The following is a 16,962-nucleotide window of genomic DNA, read 5'->3' as shown; positions in this document are numbered from 1 at the left end:
GTTAGTCATTATTTCATTGTACCTAGTCACCCAATCATTTTGAACATATTATATTGAATACGATGAGATATCCTAAGCTTGCCGGCAACACCAAGTTAAGTCCCGTTTATTTGAGGCTTTCTAGCGATTAGGAATGCAGAAATTGGGTATATAATTTGATTTATTATGGCGTATTGAAAATCTGTGCTATTAAAAATCTATCAACATAATAGAGATAGGACAATTTCAATATTAAATTTATATTTTTCCTGAAAGGTCATAGTTATATTTATCGTTGTTCTGTTTTGTCACTGTTCTGTTTTGTCATGGAACCAAAATATCTAAAATTTATGATTTTTTTTATCGATTATGGTCTGGTTAGGCAGGGCTTAATTAATTTAAAAAAACCATCCGTAATACATATGTAATATGTATTCTTAATTCAACGACAATAAATAAGTATATCGATTTTTAATATTAATACTATCGACTGAAGGTACTTGATGGAATTTGAATTTAAATTCTAATGGATTCAAGCTCTGTACGACTTTTGCGACCCGGGTTTCACCTTTCGGCATCTTCAAGCGCCGTGTACACTCACCAAAGGTAAACACACACTGACAACGAACTCTCTTTACTCTAGCTTATATTATAAATCAATACAATAAAGTAGGTAAAAACTCCACTACCTACCTATCAAGTCAAAGGTTACAAAAAATACAATAAACAACTTATGAATAGTTGAAGTGTCATTAAAAAAACCTAATTAGTAAAAACCCTATCGTATTAATAACAGTACCCTCGATAGATAGCATAATATAATAAATCGTCAAAACATAATAATAGATCATTATTCTTTTGAACAATAAAAATACTACATGCAAGAGGTGTAAATCGTCAACTCTAAGAAAAATAATAAATGGGGTTAACTAATGAGATATTAGTCTTTAATAATACTTTTACATGGTAACTACTTTTTTTATAACATATTTAAAAAAAATACATATAAACTCGCCTAATAATATATAATATATGTAAACTCACCTAATATACACTTATACATACCTAAATCCTCATCCATACATTCTCATACATACATATATAAATTTTGTATCAATAACATTGACCATAATATAGTCTCATATGTAAAACATCATATAGGATATAACAAAGGGCTACTAGGAAAGCTAAGTTGATCATTCAAAATAGGTAAGCTCTGCAACTGTGCTCTATTTATTTCTAATATTTCTTGGTAGAATAATTTATAATCACCTGTATGACTGTGAAGTAGTTTTGCACCCTTTTCAATGTCAAATGTTTGTTTTTCATTTAATAAGTGGTTCGCAAATGTTGAAGTATCCTTCTCCAATCTTTGGGCTGCTAAATGTTCTGAAATTCTAATATTTAGTTTCCTCGTAGTTTTACCAACGCAAAATTTGGGGCAGTTAATTTGTAAATACCGGATTTATTTTTAATTTCTATTGAGTCTCGTAGTTATACACAAAGCAGCCAAGCCGCAATTTTGAAAAAAATGAGTTATTGTGATTTCCATAATCTCACACGTTTGTTTTACGTTCTGCATAAAGCAACCAAGCTGCTGTCATACAAAAATGTCATATAAATGCGTTTTAAAAATATGCCATTTTCGATCTGCATAAAGCAACATATGATACTATTATGTACCTAATTATTAAAATCCTAACTGTGTAAGGTGTGTTTTTCTACATTCAATTGATAGACATTATTTTCTCAATTACATTATATGTTTTTCATTTTATTATATATAAAATATATAATATAATTTGATACATTTTGCACCCCCGAAACATGAAAATTATCAGAATGATTTTACACATTGAAATTGAAAGCCAATAAACTATACCTTGGGCCTAGACAAATAACATAGCAAAAAAATGATTTGTAATTATTCTCCAGCACCCTTTTTAGAAAAATTTCTTAGATTTTAATTTCTAACACAAAAATTTCGAAACACTAATGTCAGGTTTTTTTAGAAACCCGTTCCCTAATGAATTGTCAAAAAATTCTCGGTGTCCACCCGAATTACGGAGTGGCTGGAGAGGGCTGACAGGGCTCTAGCATGGGGGCCCGGGCTGTGGGGGGCCCGGTGTGTTGATGTGCGTGTTATCACCAGATAAGTGAGATAAACACACATCATAAATTAGCTTTAATAGTAAAAATAAGTCGCCTGCGGCGATATTATGCTACATGGCCATGAACATTTTAAATTATATAATTGTGCAATATATTTTCTGATTATTATGTGTCCATACTCGACAGCTCTATTATTAAAGTAGATGTATTAAAAATCGCCAATAATTAACTGTATAAGTACCCTTAATTTGAACTAAAACACAATTTGAAAAATGTTAATGTAGTGTTTCACAGTGCCTTTAATCTTAGCGGTAGGTAGGGGGCCCGCCACATATCCTAGCCTGAGGGCCCGTTTCAGGATGTGGGGGCCATGGTGTAGGTACACCGAGTGCAATAGACAAAAGACCGATAAACGAGAAATTAGGCTGTGTTGTGTTGAGTAGGTTTGTGTATAAGTTAAATGCAATAATACTTTTTTTTGTCCATTTTCAAATTTATATTTTAAACCTCAATATTAAAAAACCAAAAATCGACGATAAACATTCGGCGAAAAGAACGACTAGACCCACAATCAAAAGAACACTTCTTTTTCAGTGGAATTCGGCATAAATATTGTAGCTTTCTATACCAAGCGGGTAGGACAGCCGATATTATTTGAGTAATGTTTTAGTATACTAGGCGCACATGTCCAGCATGGTCACTGTTAGTCACTTCCAATCCGCCAGTCGCTGATGACACGCTCAACGGTTACCGCCACTATGCCACCAATTTAATAAAACTAGGAGAAACTGTACAAATATACCGCCGTGTATTATGAAAATATGTAAAAATAATTATATGAAGAAGAAAAAGAGCCTATGGGACTAATTTACATTCTCCTCCTTGGGCTCCCCCCAATATTAAATCCTGAGTGCGCCACTGCGCTGGTGTGGGTTTTGCATAGCATGCGGATGTAATAAAGGAAGAATTATATGGTGAAAAATTATTAATTTATTTGTAAAAAGTGGACTTATATAACATAAATACATCAGGACTTTGATCCATTCATTAAGTATGGTGCCAAACAACAACAAGTTTGACACACGATTTATGAAACCCTGCAAAATTATTGATATTATAAAAAAATATTTTCAATAATAATTTATTATAATGTCAAATAAATAAAAAATGGCTTTAATGAATATCATAAAGTATGAAACTTTGGAATTTTTGCTTACAATAATATTATTAATAATTATTACAAACAAATTGTAAAGTTACATTTAAATATCTTAATATTACATTTTCATGAATTTATTCTACCTTTTCGGATTGAATAATTAATGATGGAACCATTTTTTTTTGTATAAATACCAAATAAGTATGGATTTTTTTCTCTCGATCAACGGCAAGCACAGGCTTTGGGTCTTATAAAAGTGATTTTAAATCAGAGAATATTTAAAATATAATACTTATCATACAATATAATTGAAATAACACAGCTCTTTAAATCGTGATTACTGAAATCAGACCAATAATATACCTATTACATAATTTCATGAACAATATTGGACTAATGTCAACATATAAATTTATAAAACATATATTTTTGCACTTTTAAAACATACAATAGATTTATAGAGCCCTACTATTTGAATTATATCTACGTATAATATATTGTAATAATTATAAATATTTTCTAATTTATTTGTACAATGAATAATAAAATAAATTATATCTGCAAATATCAAAATGAATGTATCGCCAAGAAAGTGTCATATTTATTTATAACATATTTATTGTCACAATACACTTTTACATGTACGTCATTATAAAATAGATACGTCTTAATATTTAATTTCCCTTTAATTAACTTCTTCACCACGGAGCATTTAATTACTATTTAATTACCACATTTAAATAACGTGCTAATTACATCTAATGGTCCCCTAATAATGAGGACACAACGGTTGTGCCGTCCGCGCTGTAAGGATTAATAAGTGTAATTTATGAGAAATAATCAGGCGGTTAGAAATAATGCTGCCATGATTCAATATGCCAACTTACAGAATATATATTTTTATGGCTACCAATTTGTTCACACTTAAAACATCATTACGGAATCAACATCACGTGGTAATAATAATACTAAGAAGACATCAGTTTAGTCCAAACTGTTCATAACTATTTTTCTCTATATCCTGTACTAGATATAAATACATATGCAGTAGAAATATTTGACTTTTCGGGAGATACATACATTTTGATTAAGTAAAAAAATCTCTTCACAAGTATTGCAGAAGTCCAAAATGATAAAAAATAATAATAATATAAACTGATGACAATAATCTCACTCTTTCGTCACAAGTAATAAACTTGTAGAACCATTTTTCACGAGCATATACATTATAAATATACAATGTTTTATACATTTTATTTTCAACAATAATAATCATTACAACTAACTATCTACAGGCTAATACTACGCTAAGTTCTCAATCTTGTATAATACTTCTCATTTTGAGATTGTCCCGTTTGCAATAATATAACAAATAAATGTTTCTGCATGGCGGACATTTTTTCTTTTTAACAAACAATAATAATTAGTATCAACAACAAATTAACTGATAACTATGATTATAATAATTAAATAATGATATATTTTATTAATAAAAGCAAAACACCCTGGATAAAGTATTATATTATTATATAATTATTTTATATTATCTTTTAATTAAACGTATTTAAAAACGCACATTCAAGCTGGTATCCACCTATAATGAATAAAATTCTAACTTTAAAATGTGACAGGCTGTCAAATACAGTTGTAATGGTAAGTAAAAGTTTAATACATAAACTGTAATACATTATAATAATATTATGCTGGTTAGGTAATGGGGAAACACGCACATCTTCACCATTATTTAAATACATCAATCTTTTTAATAATTATGCCGCAGATGCCCGCATGAACTTTTATATTTTTTTTTTATGAAAACAGTTTATTCCATGTAGACAATTATATTAAATACCTTTTTCTGTCGGCGCAGATGCTTTTCGATCCAATAATTATTGTTAATTAAAAATTTGAATTTTATGCATCATTTATAACACACTAAGATTATCTTAGGTTAGGGTAGGTTACGTTAGGTTGGGTTGGGTTTGGTCTAAAAAGAAAGTTATAAAAACTCACGCGGGCATTTGCTGGACATTTGCCATCTTTTTTTAGTGCTTTGTTATACTGTCATTTTTTGAGTGGTACGTAGCAACATTTAACATGAATTAAATGAAAACAAATACATTTAATCGGGGGGTGTTTTGATTTGATTAATTTTTATGATAATACATGTTACACTTTATTTTTTTATTGCGTTTTATTTTATATAATCTACATATATTTTTCATTTTTTTTTTGTATTTTTTAATTTGCTTTTTATTAGTGCTTTTCATTTTGATAATCATGACAATATGGATGATATACTTTGGCGGGTGATCATGTGTATATATTTATATATAATACATTCAAAATGACAGTGCGATAGCCATAATATATTTGTTACTATAATAGAAGCAACGTCTAGCAGAATAACCGGCAACGTATGGCTGTTCCTATAAGTAATAATTAACTCTTTAAATGGTTTAATTGGAATCCTCTCTGCTTAATATTTCTCAAAGTAATTAATTACTTGATCTAATTCATGTGTAACAAACACAACAATATCAAGTCCTGCCAAAAATAGCTTTAGGATAACCAGATTAAATTTATCACGCTAAAATAAATCATAATATCATGTAAGAAAAAGAAAAAGAAAAGTAGGTACTGGTATGTTGGTTTTTTCATGATATTGAATATCTCAGTAATTAAAATTATGTCATTCTAAAGCTATTACTTTCCAGACTATAAAAGGAATAAATCATTTTAATAACAAATGGTAATTAAAACAAATTATTAATACTATGTACTGTACTATATACTATGTACCAGTGGCGAAGGGTGGAGGTAGGCTGTTAAGATCTGACATAAATAGTGCATACTAAACTTTGTCAGTCATACGTATTTGTTTTCATTGAAGTAAGACTACAATTTACAGATGGTGTTGGTTAGTTTTTAAAAATCAATTAAACCCTGCGAAACGAAGTCATAATGGATAATAGTGAAACAATACTCGTCTATCAATAAAATACCTAAAATTGTGTAATTAAATCATACATAACTTTGAATATTTTATAGATATAATATTATTTTTTATCTATTATAGTTTGGTTTAGGCAGGGTTTAATGAATTTAAAAAAATTAACCAACAATATGTGTAATATGTATTCTTAATCCAACGAAAACAAATAAGTATAAATGAAAAAGTGTGCACTATTTTTTTCTGATCGCCGATAGCATACCAAAACTATTATGGTTTGGTTTAGGCAGGGTTTAATTGATTTTAAAATTAACCAATACCATCTGTAAATTGTAGTCTTAGTTACGTATGATTAATAAAGTTTAATGTGCACTATTTATGGCGGAACAGCCTACCTCCACCCTTCGCCACTGCTATGTACATATTATTTTAATTAAATTACGCTATGTGGAAGAAGTACTTACAATTGATTTATAATTAAGGTGCTGAGTTTTGATGTAATTTATATTTATAAGTAAACCGGTGACCACGTCGAGTGAATCTTCAAACTTTAATAAGCAATTATAAATTCTACACGCTATAACTATAACACCCACGATGGCCGCGTGGCTTAAACGCCGGCCTATTGAGTCGAGGGTCCCAGGTTCGAATCCTGGGTCTGGCAAGTACACATATTGTTTTTCAATTTCTGTATGAGTCAGAGTATGGACCTAATAAGTTGAGCAAGTAGCTGACATCCATTTCTCGTAAAAATAAAATCTGTTAATACAAACCTCCACCCTGTGGAGGCCCATATGATCCTATTAGGATCGGACATGGTCGAAGAAGATAAATTCTACATACCTGTCTTCAATATTCTGTTATTGACGTCTAGTTATATCTTTGTATTATTAATATTTTCAGTGTTTGAAAAAAGACTAACAGTTACTCTGAAAATAATCACATTTTATATAGTAGAGCCTCGATTGTCCGGACTAATTGGGGTTGAAGGTAATTCGGATAATCAATAAAATAATATAACATCTAAGTATGTCACTTCCGGAATAAACCTTTTATAATAACAATTTTTTACCGATAGAATTTTAAATCAATTAATATAATTCTTATAAAAATCCGGATAATAATCGAGGTTCTACTATATATCCATGGAATGTATTCCCATGTTAGAAATAAAATAGTTGTCTTGTCATATGTTTGAATTTTGTTTCTTGCATGAATTGATGTCACATAGGAAAACTGCTGGTAACACTTTTTTTTAAATTATAATATGTCATTGGTACCGATTTAATCCTTAGCACCTCAATTATAAAATAATAGAATTTTTTAGTACGACTTCCACATATTAGTTTGATTTAAATAGTAAAATAATAAGTGGAATTATTATTGAAAACCATCAAGGATTTACGGTAAATCTATGGTGATATGTACTGTCACTTTGTGTGTACTATAAGTCAATGTGGGTGGCGTAACCTTATGATAGTGGCTCTCGGGTTGTGTTGGGTAAACAAAGGCACATGAGGCCTCCTCCGGCGAGTAATACGGCAACGATAAAGGTGGGTGCAGGGCAATATGTGTCTAGCAGGGAAGCTATTACCACATTGCCTATGATGCCACCGAGTCGGGCGGCCACCATTGATATGGCAACTCCGGTAGCTCTGTAAAATAAACAAAATAAAATAAATCAAATGAAAAAGTAACTTAATATGTACTGAATATAATTATTTTTTCTCCGTTCAATAGAACATAATCAAAGTTATTGAACTACAAAAATAAAATTAACGATTTTTCGGGTGATTAGGGGTTAGCAACAGAGTAAATATACGTTGACATAACCTGAAAATCTGGCAACTGTTTTTTTAAAGAGTTTTAGCTACTTACTCAACCCATTAGGTACATATTATTCTGAATCCAAATATATGTTGAAAAATAACTTAATTAGTGTATTTTTGTCAGACCCGAGATTCGAACCCGGGACCTACGACACTATAAGTCGACCTGTTACCGGTTGGCTCTTGTGGTCGTAATACAAAAGACTAGCAGTATTAAACAGATCCTATTAAATTATCAACTTCGTTGACATCTACTTTTGTAAACAGACGTTATATTGGTGTAGTATACAAATTTTATTTCTTGCCATATCGATAAAAAAATTAAGAAAGGAATATATTCACATGACACTGTGGGGTACGTATACTTTCTCACCGTGCATACATATTACAATTAAAATACGATAGAACCTCGATATAACGGACAAAATATTCGGTCAAATGTGAAAATTGTTAAAAATATCCTGTTAACCTTTTTACTGCCGGTAGTTGTATGTATGGCAGTACCTTACACGCCGCGGATTTTATTGCAAAAATAAAAAATAAAATTCAATTTACGTTTCAAGTGGTAAAAAAGAATTCTGTTTCAATTCTGAGTATGTGACGATATTCCCAATATATGTCGTTGTGTGTTCAACATAAAAAATTAAAAAAACGTTAAAATAATTGATTTACGTTAGTAAAATCCCGTTTAAAGCGGGACGTCCAAAGATGTCATTTTTGTATAAGTGGTGTTCCGTTCACGGAAAAGTTCACGTCTTAAGATGTCATTGGCAGCCAACCGGTTTTAATGTTATACATGTTTAAATCCAAGTGTAATCGCTTGTAAAAAATGTTCTGCACAAGATAATCTAATAAAATTTATTGACTATTTCTCAGATAATGGAAGTCAACTATATTACATGTATTTTCGTAATTTTAGAAAGTTGATTATAAAAAAACAGCAGACTTAAAAAGTGCAAACAAAACTTGATTCTTTTTTCAAAGCAGGATTACCGAAAGCAAGTGCGTCGACATCGAACATTAACATCACTTCACAAAGGGTGTGTCTGGATATATCATCCAAAGACGAATAAACAGAGATTTGTTTGTGTTTTATATAACTGACTTTCGGCTTAGTCCGTACTAGTCCGTTATATCAAGGTTCTACTGTGATATATATATTTAAATATATGTTAATGTTCTTACCTTAAATTTGTTGGGAAGACTTCTGTGATGAGACAATCCAGAGCGGCGTTACCGCACGAGATAACAGAACTGAAGACAGCGCTCACGATCAAGTTGTTTTGTTTGTTGTACACGAAGAACATACCAGCTGAACACAACCCCGCAGACAGAGTGGAAAATACTGGAATTAAGAATGCAACATTTTTCAATAGCTCACAAAACAACAACTATTACTAATAATATTATTACATAATACTGTGTTAAACAAGGCCCTACGATCTAAAGGAGTAGGTATCAATGATAAGTAAAAAAATGAGATGGGAGCAGGTTTTATTTCACCACTTTGTATGAAATATCAGACTATTGTATTCTTAAAACTGGATTAACTGCTCTATAAAATGATGTTATTGTTTTATTGGCAATGTATTTAATTTGAATGGTTTTGTCAGATTTGTACCCCTTCAAATTCTAAAAACTCTGATGATTAAAAAATATCAATATCTTTCCGTGCAATAGTAATCATTGCCAGACCCAGTATTCGAACCTGGGACCCACAACTTTATAGGCTGACGCTTAAGCCGATTGGCCATCGTCCATTTACAGAATGTTAAAAAAATGATGTAAATTTTTACAATCACATAATATTTAACATTGATTTACACAATTTGCCCGCCAATGGCAATTGTATTCTTTCAATTCTCATATCCTCACTAATATATCGTAATTACTTACCTAAGAAGAATTTTCTCCCAAGCCGATCCATGCCTATTACGGCAAATATATTACTGGGAATAGCCGCTGCTACCGTAATGAGTGATTCCATGAATACGGAGCTGTGGATCTCATCAGAACAAACTCCCGATTTACTGTGGGAGCCCTGGGACACCACGTAGCTGGTGACCTCGCAGACGGAAGCCTCTACTCCGGGATGGATGCGGGAGAACTCGTCGTAGCGGTTGAACATCTCAGGGAACCACATCATGAGACCGTAGTATCTATGAATGCAAACAAAAATATTATTTAATGTAAGTTAGTTTAATAGTGTTGACTAAAACAAAGTCAATTAAATTTAATTAATGAAAATAAAATGTACATAAAATGTAGAGGCGTTTAATTTAAAAGTAATACATAAACCTGACAACATTAAGTGAATAATTGTCAAAACATTGATACAATATGGCATTTGATTAGTTGAAATGAATTTGATATTGTTGACACATACTGTCATGGATTTGATTTATTTTTACGTAAGTTATTGTGTTTCATCTACATTCAATTAAGAAGTGGCTTTGATTTCCTGTTACTTACCCAATATGGAAGGTAAAATTGATGGTGATTGATATGACGGTAAATCTCAGAATCGGTGTGACGAAGAGCTGTTTGCTGTTATCCATGATGTCCACCATCATGTTCTTGTACTTCCCCTTGATGGGCTCCTTCATGGGGTCCTCGTGCCTCATCAGGTCATCACTGATCAGCTGCTTCACTGGGTAGGTGTCCCGGGGTTTGCCCGTGTTGGTGTAGTAGATTCCTCGGAAGATCTCAAGCGCTTCCTCTTGTCTGCCTTGTGACAGTAGGAACTTAGGGCTCTCGGGTAGCATCAGAAGCAGGGCTGCCACCAAGAAAGATGGCACGGCGCATATCAGAAGGAATATCCGCCATGAGTTGTATGTGAATTTTTCTGATTCGTAACCGATTTCTGAAAAGAGGTGAAAATACACGCCATTAGAATAAATTAGTATTCTTTATAATATCTTCTATAATAATTAAATAATAATTACCTGTGAAATTTGATATATCGTCATTGAAATTAGAAAAAATTGTAACTCCAAAAACGCTACTTTACAGGAAAGACAAAAAACATTATGGTTTCATATCGACACCTCCTACGTATAGTATTGTAACTTCATAATCGCAACTTTACAGGAGAGCGGTTTAAAGATACAAAAGCTTGGTGTAAGTCGACCTTTTGAATGTTTTGCACCAAATTTGGGATGTCTATTGTCAATTATAAATAGATTTGTTTTGCATTTAAGGATATCTAATATTTTTTGTGGTTTATCAGAAAATGCTGTTACAACATTATACTGCGGAAAAGAATTTGTTCGAAATATTGTATCAAGCACATACAATAGTTTACGGCGGAACCTCTTACATGCATTTAGTTGTATGTGATACTTATCATAATTTACGTCGTCCTAGTTTTGTTGAAATATATTGTATATACTAAAAACATTTTGTTACCTAGGATTTTTTGCGTATTTTAAATCATAATTCGGTAATAACAATAATTAAAAATTATGGTATGGGTCGTCAGACAGGTAGGTTGGAAAAAATACTCTCTAAATAAAATTACTTAATAAAACATAAAATAAATTTAAGTCTTTCATGACGTGATAAAAATTAAACATTCAGACAAAAATAAAGAAGAAACAATTTCAATCAAAAATCCAATTCAAGGAAGTATGTAAATATTGAAATAAAATGAAAAGCAAAAAATAAAAATTACAATCACTTCAAACCAACGTTCTTACGAATTCTTGGTAAATTAATATATCAATAATATCAAAGTAAAATCAGACAAGGGAATAACAATGGGTGATTAGATGGAAGAGCGCACTGCAGGTTAAAATATACGTGAAACTGAAAAAAAATCATTATGCAACTATATTTTTAGTTTGGAATGAATTTTCAATTATATGATGTGACAAAAGAACCATGCAAAATTTAAAACATACAACCAAAAAGAAATTGTTTACACTGGCATATTATTAATTATTAAGCTGATTTTATTTTCATCCTACGAGAACACAATTTGGTATAGGTTTTCGTATTCACAAATAATAAAATCAATCTTCCTCAGAATCTGCTGGTGGAATTTCAGTGGTAGGTATTGACATGTATGAAATTACTGAAAAACTCGATATAACTCCAGGAATGATTCCACTGTTGCACATATTCAGTAAATCATCTGTCATAGCTTTTGGAATTGGCAATATTTGTGATTAAAGACAATGAAGTTTGTCGTTGCGTGGGCTAGGTGTTACTTTTCACGACCATGGTCGAGTAGACAGTGCTAGACAAGTCGCACTTGTAATTAATCTTAAACGGATCATTGTGATTTATAGTAATTTGCATTAGTCCATAATATATGATATTTTAATAGAGCTCTGAAATCAAACATGTCTACGTGATTGATCCCTACCACATCCTCGGGTTTTCTCTCTTGTTTTGCCCATCTAACTAGACAGTACCGTTCTGGAGGTGCAAAAATTTGTTTGTTTTTTGAACATCTTTCAATCAGGGCTTGAGCGCAGTCCTCTTTATTTTGAGTATGTCCCCATTCCAAAAATGTGTACTCTACATTAACATTATATTTATGGACCGCATACAGTCATATTAAAGTCATAATTAATGCGATTTCTGTTTGTTAGACCAAAACCTGAAGTCTTTTGCTCATTGGGCACAATATTTGGTTACAAAATTAAGTAAGCAACTTGAGTCCTCATTTGCACCTCGTTTGCCTTCAGCCTTCTGCTACATGTATAATGTAGCAACCATTTGTGTGAATTGAAAAACAGTGAAATTGAAAACCGATAATTTACGTTTATAATAAAATATACTCAAATTCCCGTGAAGGGCATTCTGCCATTTGATGATTGAACATCATGTTTATCAAATAATTTGAACTGACGATTAAGGTTCTTGCCATAAACTGGGAGTTGCTCAGTGGATGCTACTCTTACTTGTAAGTTTTTGAAAATGTGACATTGGTCACACTGGTCCTTTTTAGGGACATAGTTACACAACACAGTTTAAAATTTTCATTGATTATGAATAATTGATACTGCCTTTCTGTTTGAGCTTTATGTGTGTATATTGTGGGTTCATACCATTCATTATATAGTTTAAACAGAGGGATAAAATCCAGGTCGCCATCCAAGTAAAATTTGCTTGATCGCTGTCGAACATAATATGATTCGTCCGGTTGGATGGACTTAACATGGTCGGAAACACTGATTTTCATATCATAAGTTAATACAACATTATAATGTTTGTGTCGACTTCGTTGATCAGGTATTAAAACGCAAGTTTCATTATCCACCTTGTCCAAAGCTGTGCATACGAATTGGTTACAAATAGAGAATGTAGCTAGAAACTTTTTTTGCAGACTTTTACCAATTCTATATTATTTTCATTTCGTCAGATGACATTTAATGGTAAAACTTTGCCACGACTGAGTTTCAGTAAAAACTCTGCATTGCTTTTCATTTATCGCTAATTTAGCTACATATTTCCACTTTATTTCGATCACCCAAAACCTTAACCATTAAAAATGGGGGGTTTTTTTTAAGGATTATAAATCTCATGCCTTATGGTAACAGTACCTCTTCAGGTGATTTTTCACAATAATAGCTCTATATAATTTATCTAATTACTTTTACTATTAATCTTTTCGAGAGAATGTAGTCTGTTTGTATCAGCAACGCTGGCACTAGTCTCATCATCGTCACAAATAATGTCTAAAAGTTCCATTATCATATTTTAATTAGCACCTGGAGGCAGTGGTGACTCTGTAAAAAGCAAAACAACTAAATAAACATGAATTTATAAAAGTTATCACACGTATACTATTGCAACTAAAATTCTATGTCGCCGTATAATATGATAAGTACTACATACAATTTATTTTACTAAAATAAGCACGATGTAAATTACCATAAGTGATAGATACAATATTTTTTTTCAGTTTTTTCCGACGTAAAATATGGTAAATATTACATACAATAATAGTTACAAGCAAAGAAACGACGAAGACAATGGTAAGTATTACTTACGATACTTTTTGTTGTCGTACGAGAAAAAAATTAAAAATATTAACTTACCTTGAATTCTAAAGTCACAGTTTCCCTGGGTAGAATTTATTTCGTCCATTGTTGTTTTACTATTATTATCCGTTTCTATAATATTATACGCTGTACTATTAATTGTCCCATCTGGCCTAATCACACATTTTTGTGAACGCATAGATTTTCTATCAATTTTTGTATTCTTGACACTAAAGTGCTGTAGAGGCGGGCATATTGCGCAATTTTTATTGGCATTGTCTAGATCTCTTCATTATGGTATTTAATATTTACCAAATCATACAACAAAATACAATATAACCAAAAGTTCACACTGGTAGCGGTGTGTCACCTCCCGTCCGAAGTGAAGTATCGTAATTAGCAGTAACAATACACCCGCGCGGCAAGATCTCCGTGTGTTTCCCGCGTATAGTATTGCTAAATACTTTACCATATTTCACGTCGGAAAAAATTCAAGATATTTGAGATACAATAATGTGCAATGTTTGAAAATCGCACTTATAATACAAATTTTGAAATTCTGTAAATGGCATCATATGTAATACATACTATGGATACGAAAAATGAAAAAAAGTGAAAAACGCCATTTTGTTAGTTACAATAGTATACGTAGGAGGTGTCGATATACAAATATATGATTATGGAGTTAAATCATCCATGATTTAATTAGGTTACAATTTTTTTGGAATTACATCATTAAATGAAAATTTTGCAACGGCCACTAGATGGCATTCAAAGTCAATTTTCGATTAAAACGGAGTTACACATTTTTATAGTTCCAACGACGATATGTGATTAATTATTATATTGTTCTAGCCGAGCGGTATAGCAAAATAATTGTGCACTTTTGTGTAAAAGCATGAATTTTAGCATCATATAGATTGAGCTGTTTCAAAATTAACCTAAATTCCAAGATGGTGGCCAATATTTATAGTTTTTATAATAATTACTGTCTAATTTGAATGGTTTTCAATTTCGGCATGTATTCTATGGTGCTGAATACTAATTCCAAATAAAATTTGATATTTTGCAACAGAAAGTCCATAAAATACCAAGATGGCAAACATGGAGTTAATGTACCCTGTTGTATCTCACTGATTATAATCACAATTTTTCATATAGATAAATGGCATCCTTACAAAATTAAAGTTTTCTAGAAGTGCCACAAATGGTCACCACATGCGCTGGCTTCCTATTTACATACATTTAGATATAACCCATACAACTTTAAAGAAAAAGTGCTGTTTTTGCGGGCTCACGTGTACACTGGCATTTTTTGGGTGTTTGTGAAAAACACCAAATGTGTAAGGAGACTTATTACTTGTTTAAATATAATTAATCTCTGAACTGGTTGTGGGAAAATTATAATTACATCATTGATTACAATGTCTTTTATCCCATCACAGTGATTAATAAACATATTATGGCTACAATGGCGTCCCTAGGCAATGTGCCGCCATTATGCAAATTCAGAATGCTGTCCCCTTCCATTTTTAGTTTAGTCATATCAGATTCAAAATTGTTAGGAGCATACACAATATGATGACATTATCATCTGCTGAGGATTAAAGAATTTCTACGAAATCTACTCTTAAACAGCGGTGGTTTTAAGTACATAATTTTTTTTAAACTAAGTAGCTGACAATTTATAATGAGGAGACCTCATCTCCGCTTCATGGAAAATAGTCACTACTTTCAAAAGATGTAATGATCGTATTCGTTCCTTCGTTTGCCGCTCCTAACCTACGCATGACCTGTCTACACCCACATCACTGTGTGGGCACAATACAAAACGAGGTACAAGAATGAGTTTTAGGGACAAACGTAATTTTCAAAAAAACATATCCTTTGTATAATGTGATCAAAGGAAATATTTACCTGATGGAATGATGACCCAAGCTAAGCCAGCGACGAAGAGATTACCGAGGGTCCAAAAGGCGGCCATGAAACTCAACATTGAACCTCTTTTCGACTTCGGTTGGAACTCCGCAAAGTATGACCAGATGACAGGACCTGATCCTCCTAGCCTAAAATGTAAAAAAAAAATAAGAATATATAGAAGAAAATAATAATAATAAGAAAATTTTAATGGTGATTTCAATGAGTTAAATTTATTAAGATGGATTCCTTAGTATATAACAGTGGCGAAGGGTGGAGCTAGGCTGTTAAGATACAACATAAAATAGTGCACACTAAACTTTGTCAGTTATACGTATTTGTTTTCATTAAACTATACTCTAAATTGCAGATAGTGTTGGTTAGTTTTTAAAATTCAATTAAACCCTGAGTAAACTCACTCAAGTATGACTGAAAAAGTGTGCACTATTTTTGTCGGATTGCCCATGGCTACCTAAACTTTAATTGTTGAGGGTTTAATTGTATTCTTAGTTCAATGAAAACAAAAAGTATGACTGACAAAGTTTAGTTTGCACTGTTTATGTTGGATTTTAACAGCCTACCGCCACCCAATGCCACTGGAATATAGTTGCATACTAATGTCCGATCCTAATAGGATCATATTATGGGCCTCCACAGAGTCAAGGTTTGTATTACCAGATTTTTTTTATTCTTTGTTTTTATGGGTAACGGATGTTAGCCACTTGCTCAACCTATTATGTCCAAACATAAATTAATTGATAAACAGTATTTGCCAGACCCAGGATTAGAACCTGGGACCCCCAACATTATAAGCCAACATGTAAGCCGCTCGGCCATTGTGGGCATCAATTATTCAGCTTCACTTGTATAATCATTATCTAACTAAAGGCTCAATCTGCTGTATCTACTGTAGTATGTGTTTATAGCGTTAATACAAAAATAATAACATTCAAATATTGTAAAAAGAAACAATAGATGCACAATTCATCGGTAAAACAGTATTCTACAACACCTACTTAG

The 16,962-nt window shown here is 31.8% G+C and overlaps 1 protein-coding gene across 1 annotated transcript in view; it reads right to left on the bottom strand.

Moving 5' to 3' along the window:
- Positions 1-6,446: 6,446 nt before the first annotated feature.
- LOC147072652 (synaptic vesicle glycoprotein 2C) overlaps positions 6,447-16,962 on the bottom strand; it is a 108,351-nt gene continuing 97,835 nt past the window's right edge. The window contains exons 7-11 of the mRNA XM_085946128.1: positions 15,943-16,091; positions 10,505-10,895; positions 9,929-10,191; positions 9,218-9,377; positions 6,447-7,858 (exon numbers count right to left, since the gene is read on the bottom strand). Coding sequence (XP_085802254.1) covers positions 7,675-7,858; positions 9,218-9,377; positions 9,929-10,191; positions 10,505-10,895; positions 15,943-16,091 — 1,147 coding nt within the window. The 3' untranslated portion in view covers positions 6,447-7,674. The remainder of the gene's footprint in view (positions 7,859-9,217; positions 9,378-9,928; positions 10,192-10,504; positions 10,896-15,942; positions 16,092-16,962) is intronic.

This window comes from Rhyacophila brunnea, unplaced genomic scaffold (genome assembly GCF_057557595.1).
Source record: "Rhyacophila brunnea isolate RB1 unplaced genomic scaffold, BYU_Rbru_1.0 scaffold_19, whole genome shotgun sequence".
Classification (NCBI taxonomy): domain Eukaryota; kingdom Metazoa; phylum Arthropoda; class Insecta; order Trichoptera; family Rhyacophilidae; genus Rhyacophila; species Rhyacophila brunnea.
This window is presented reverse-complemented; position numbering and strand designations above follow the sequence as displayed.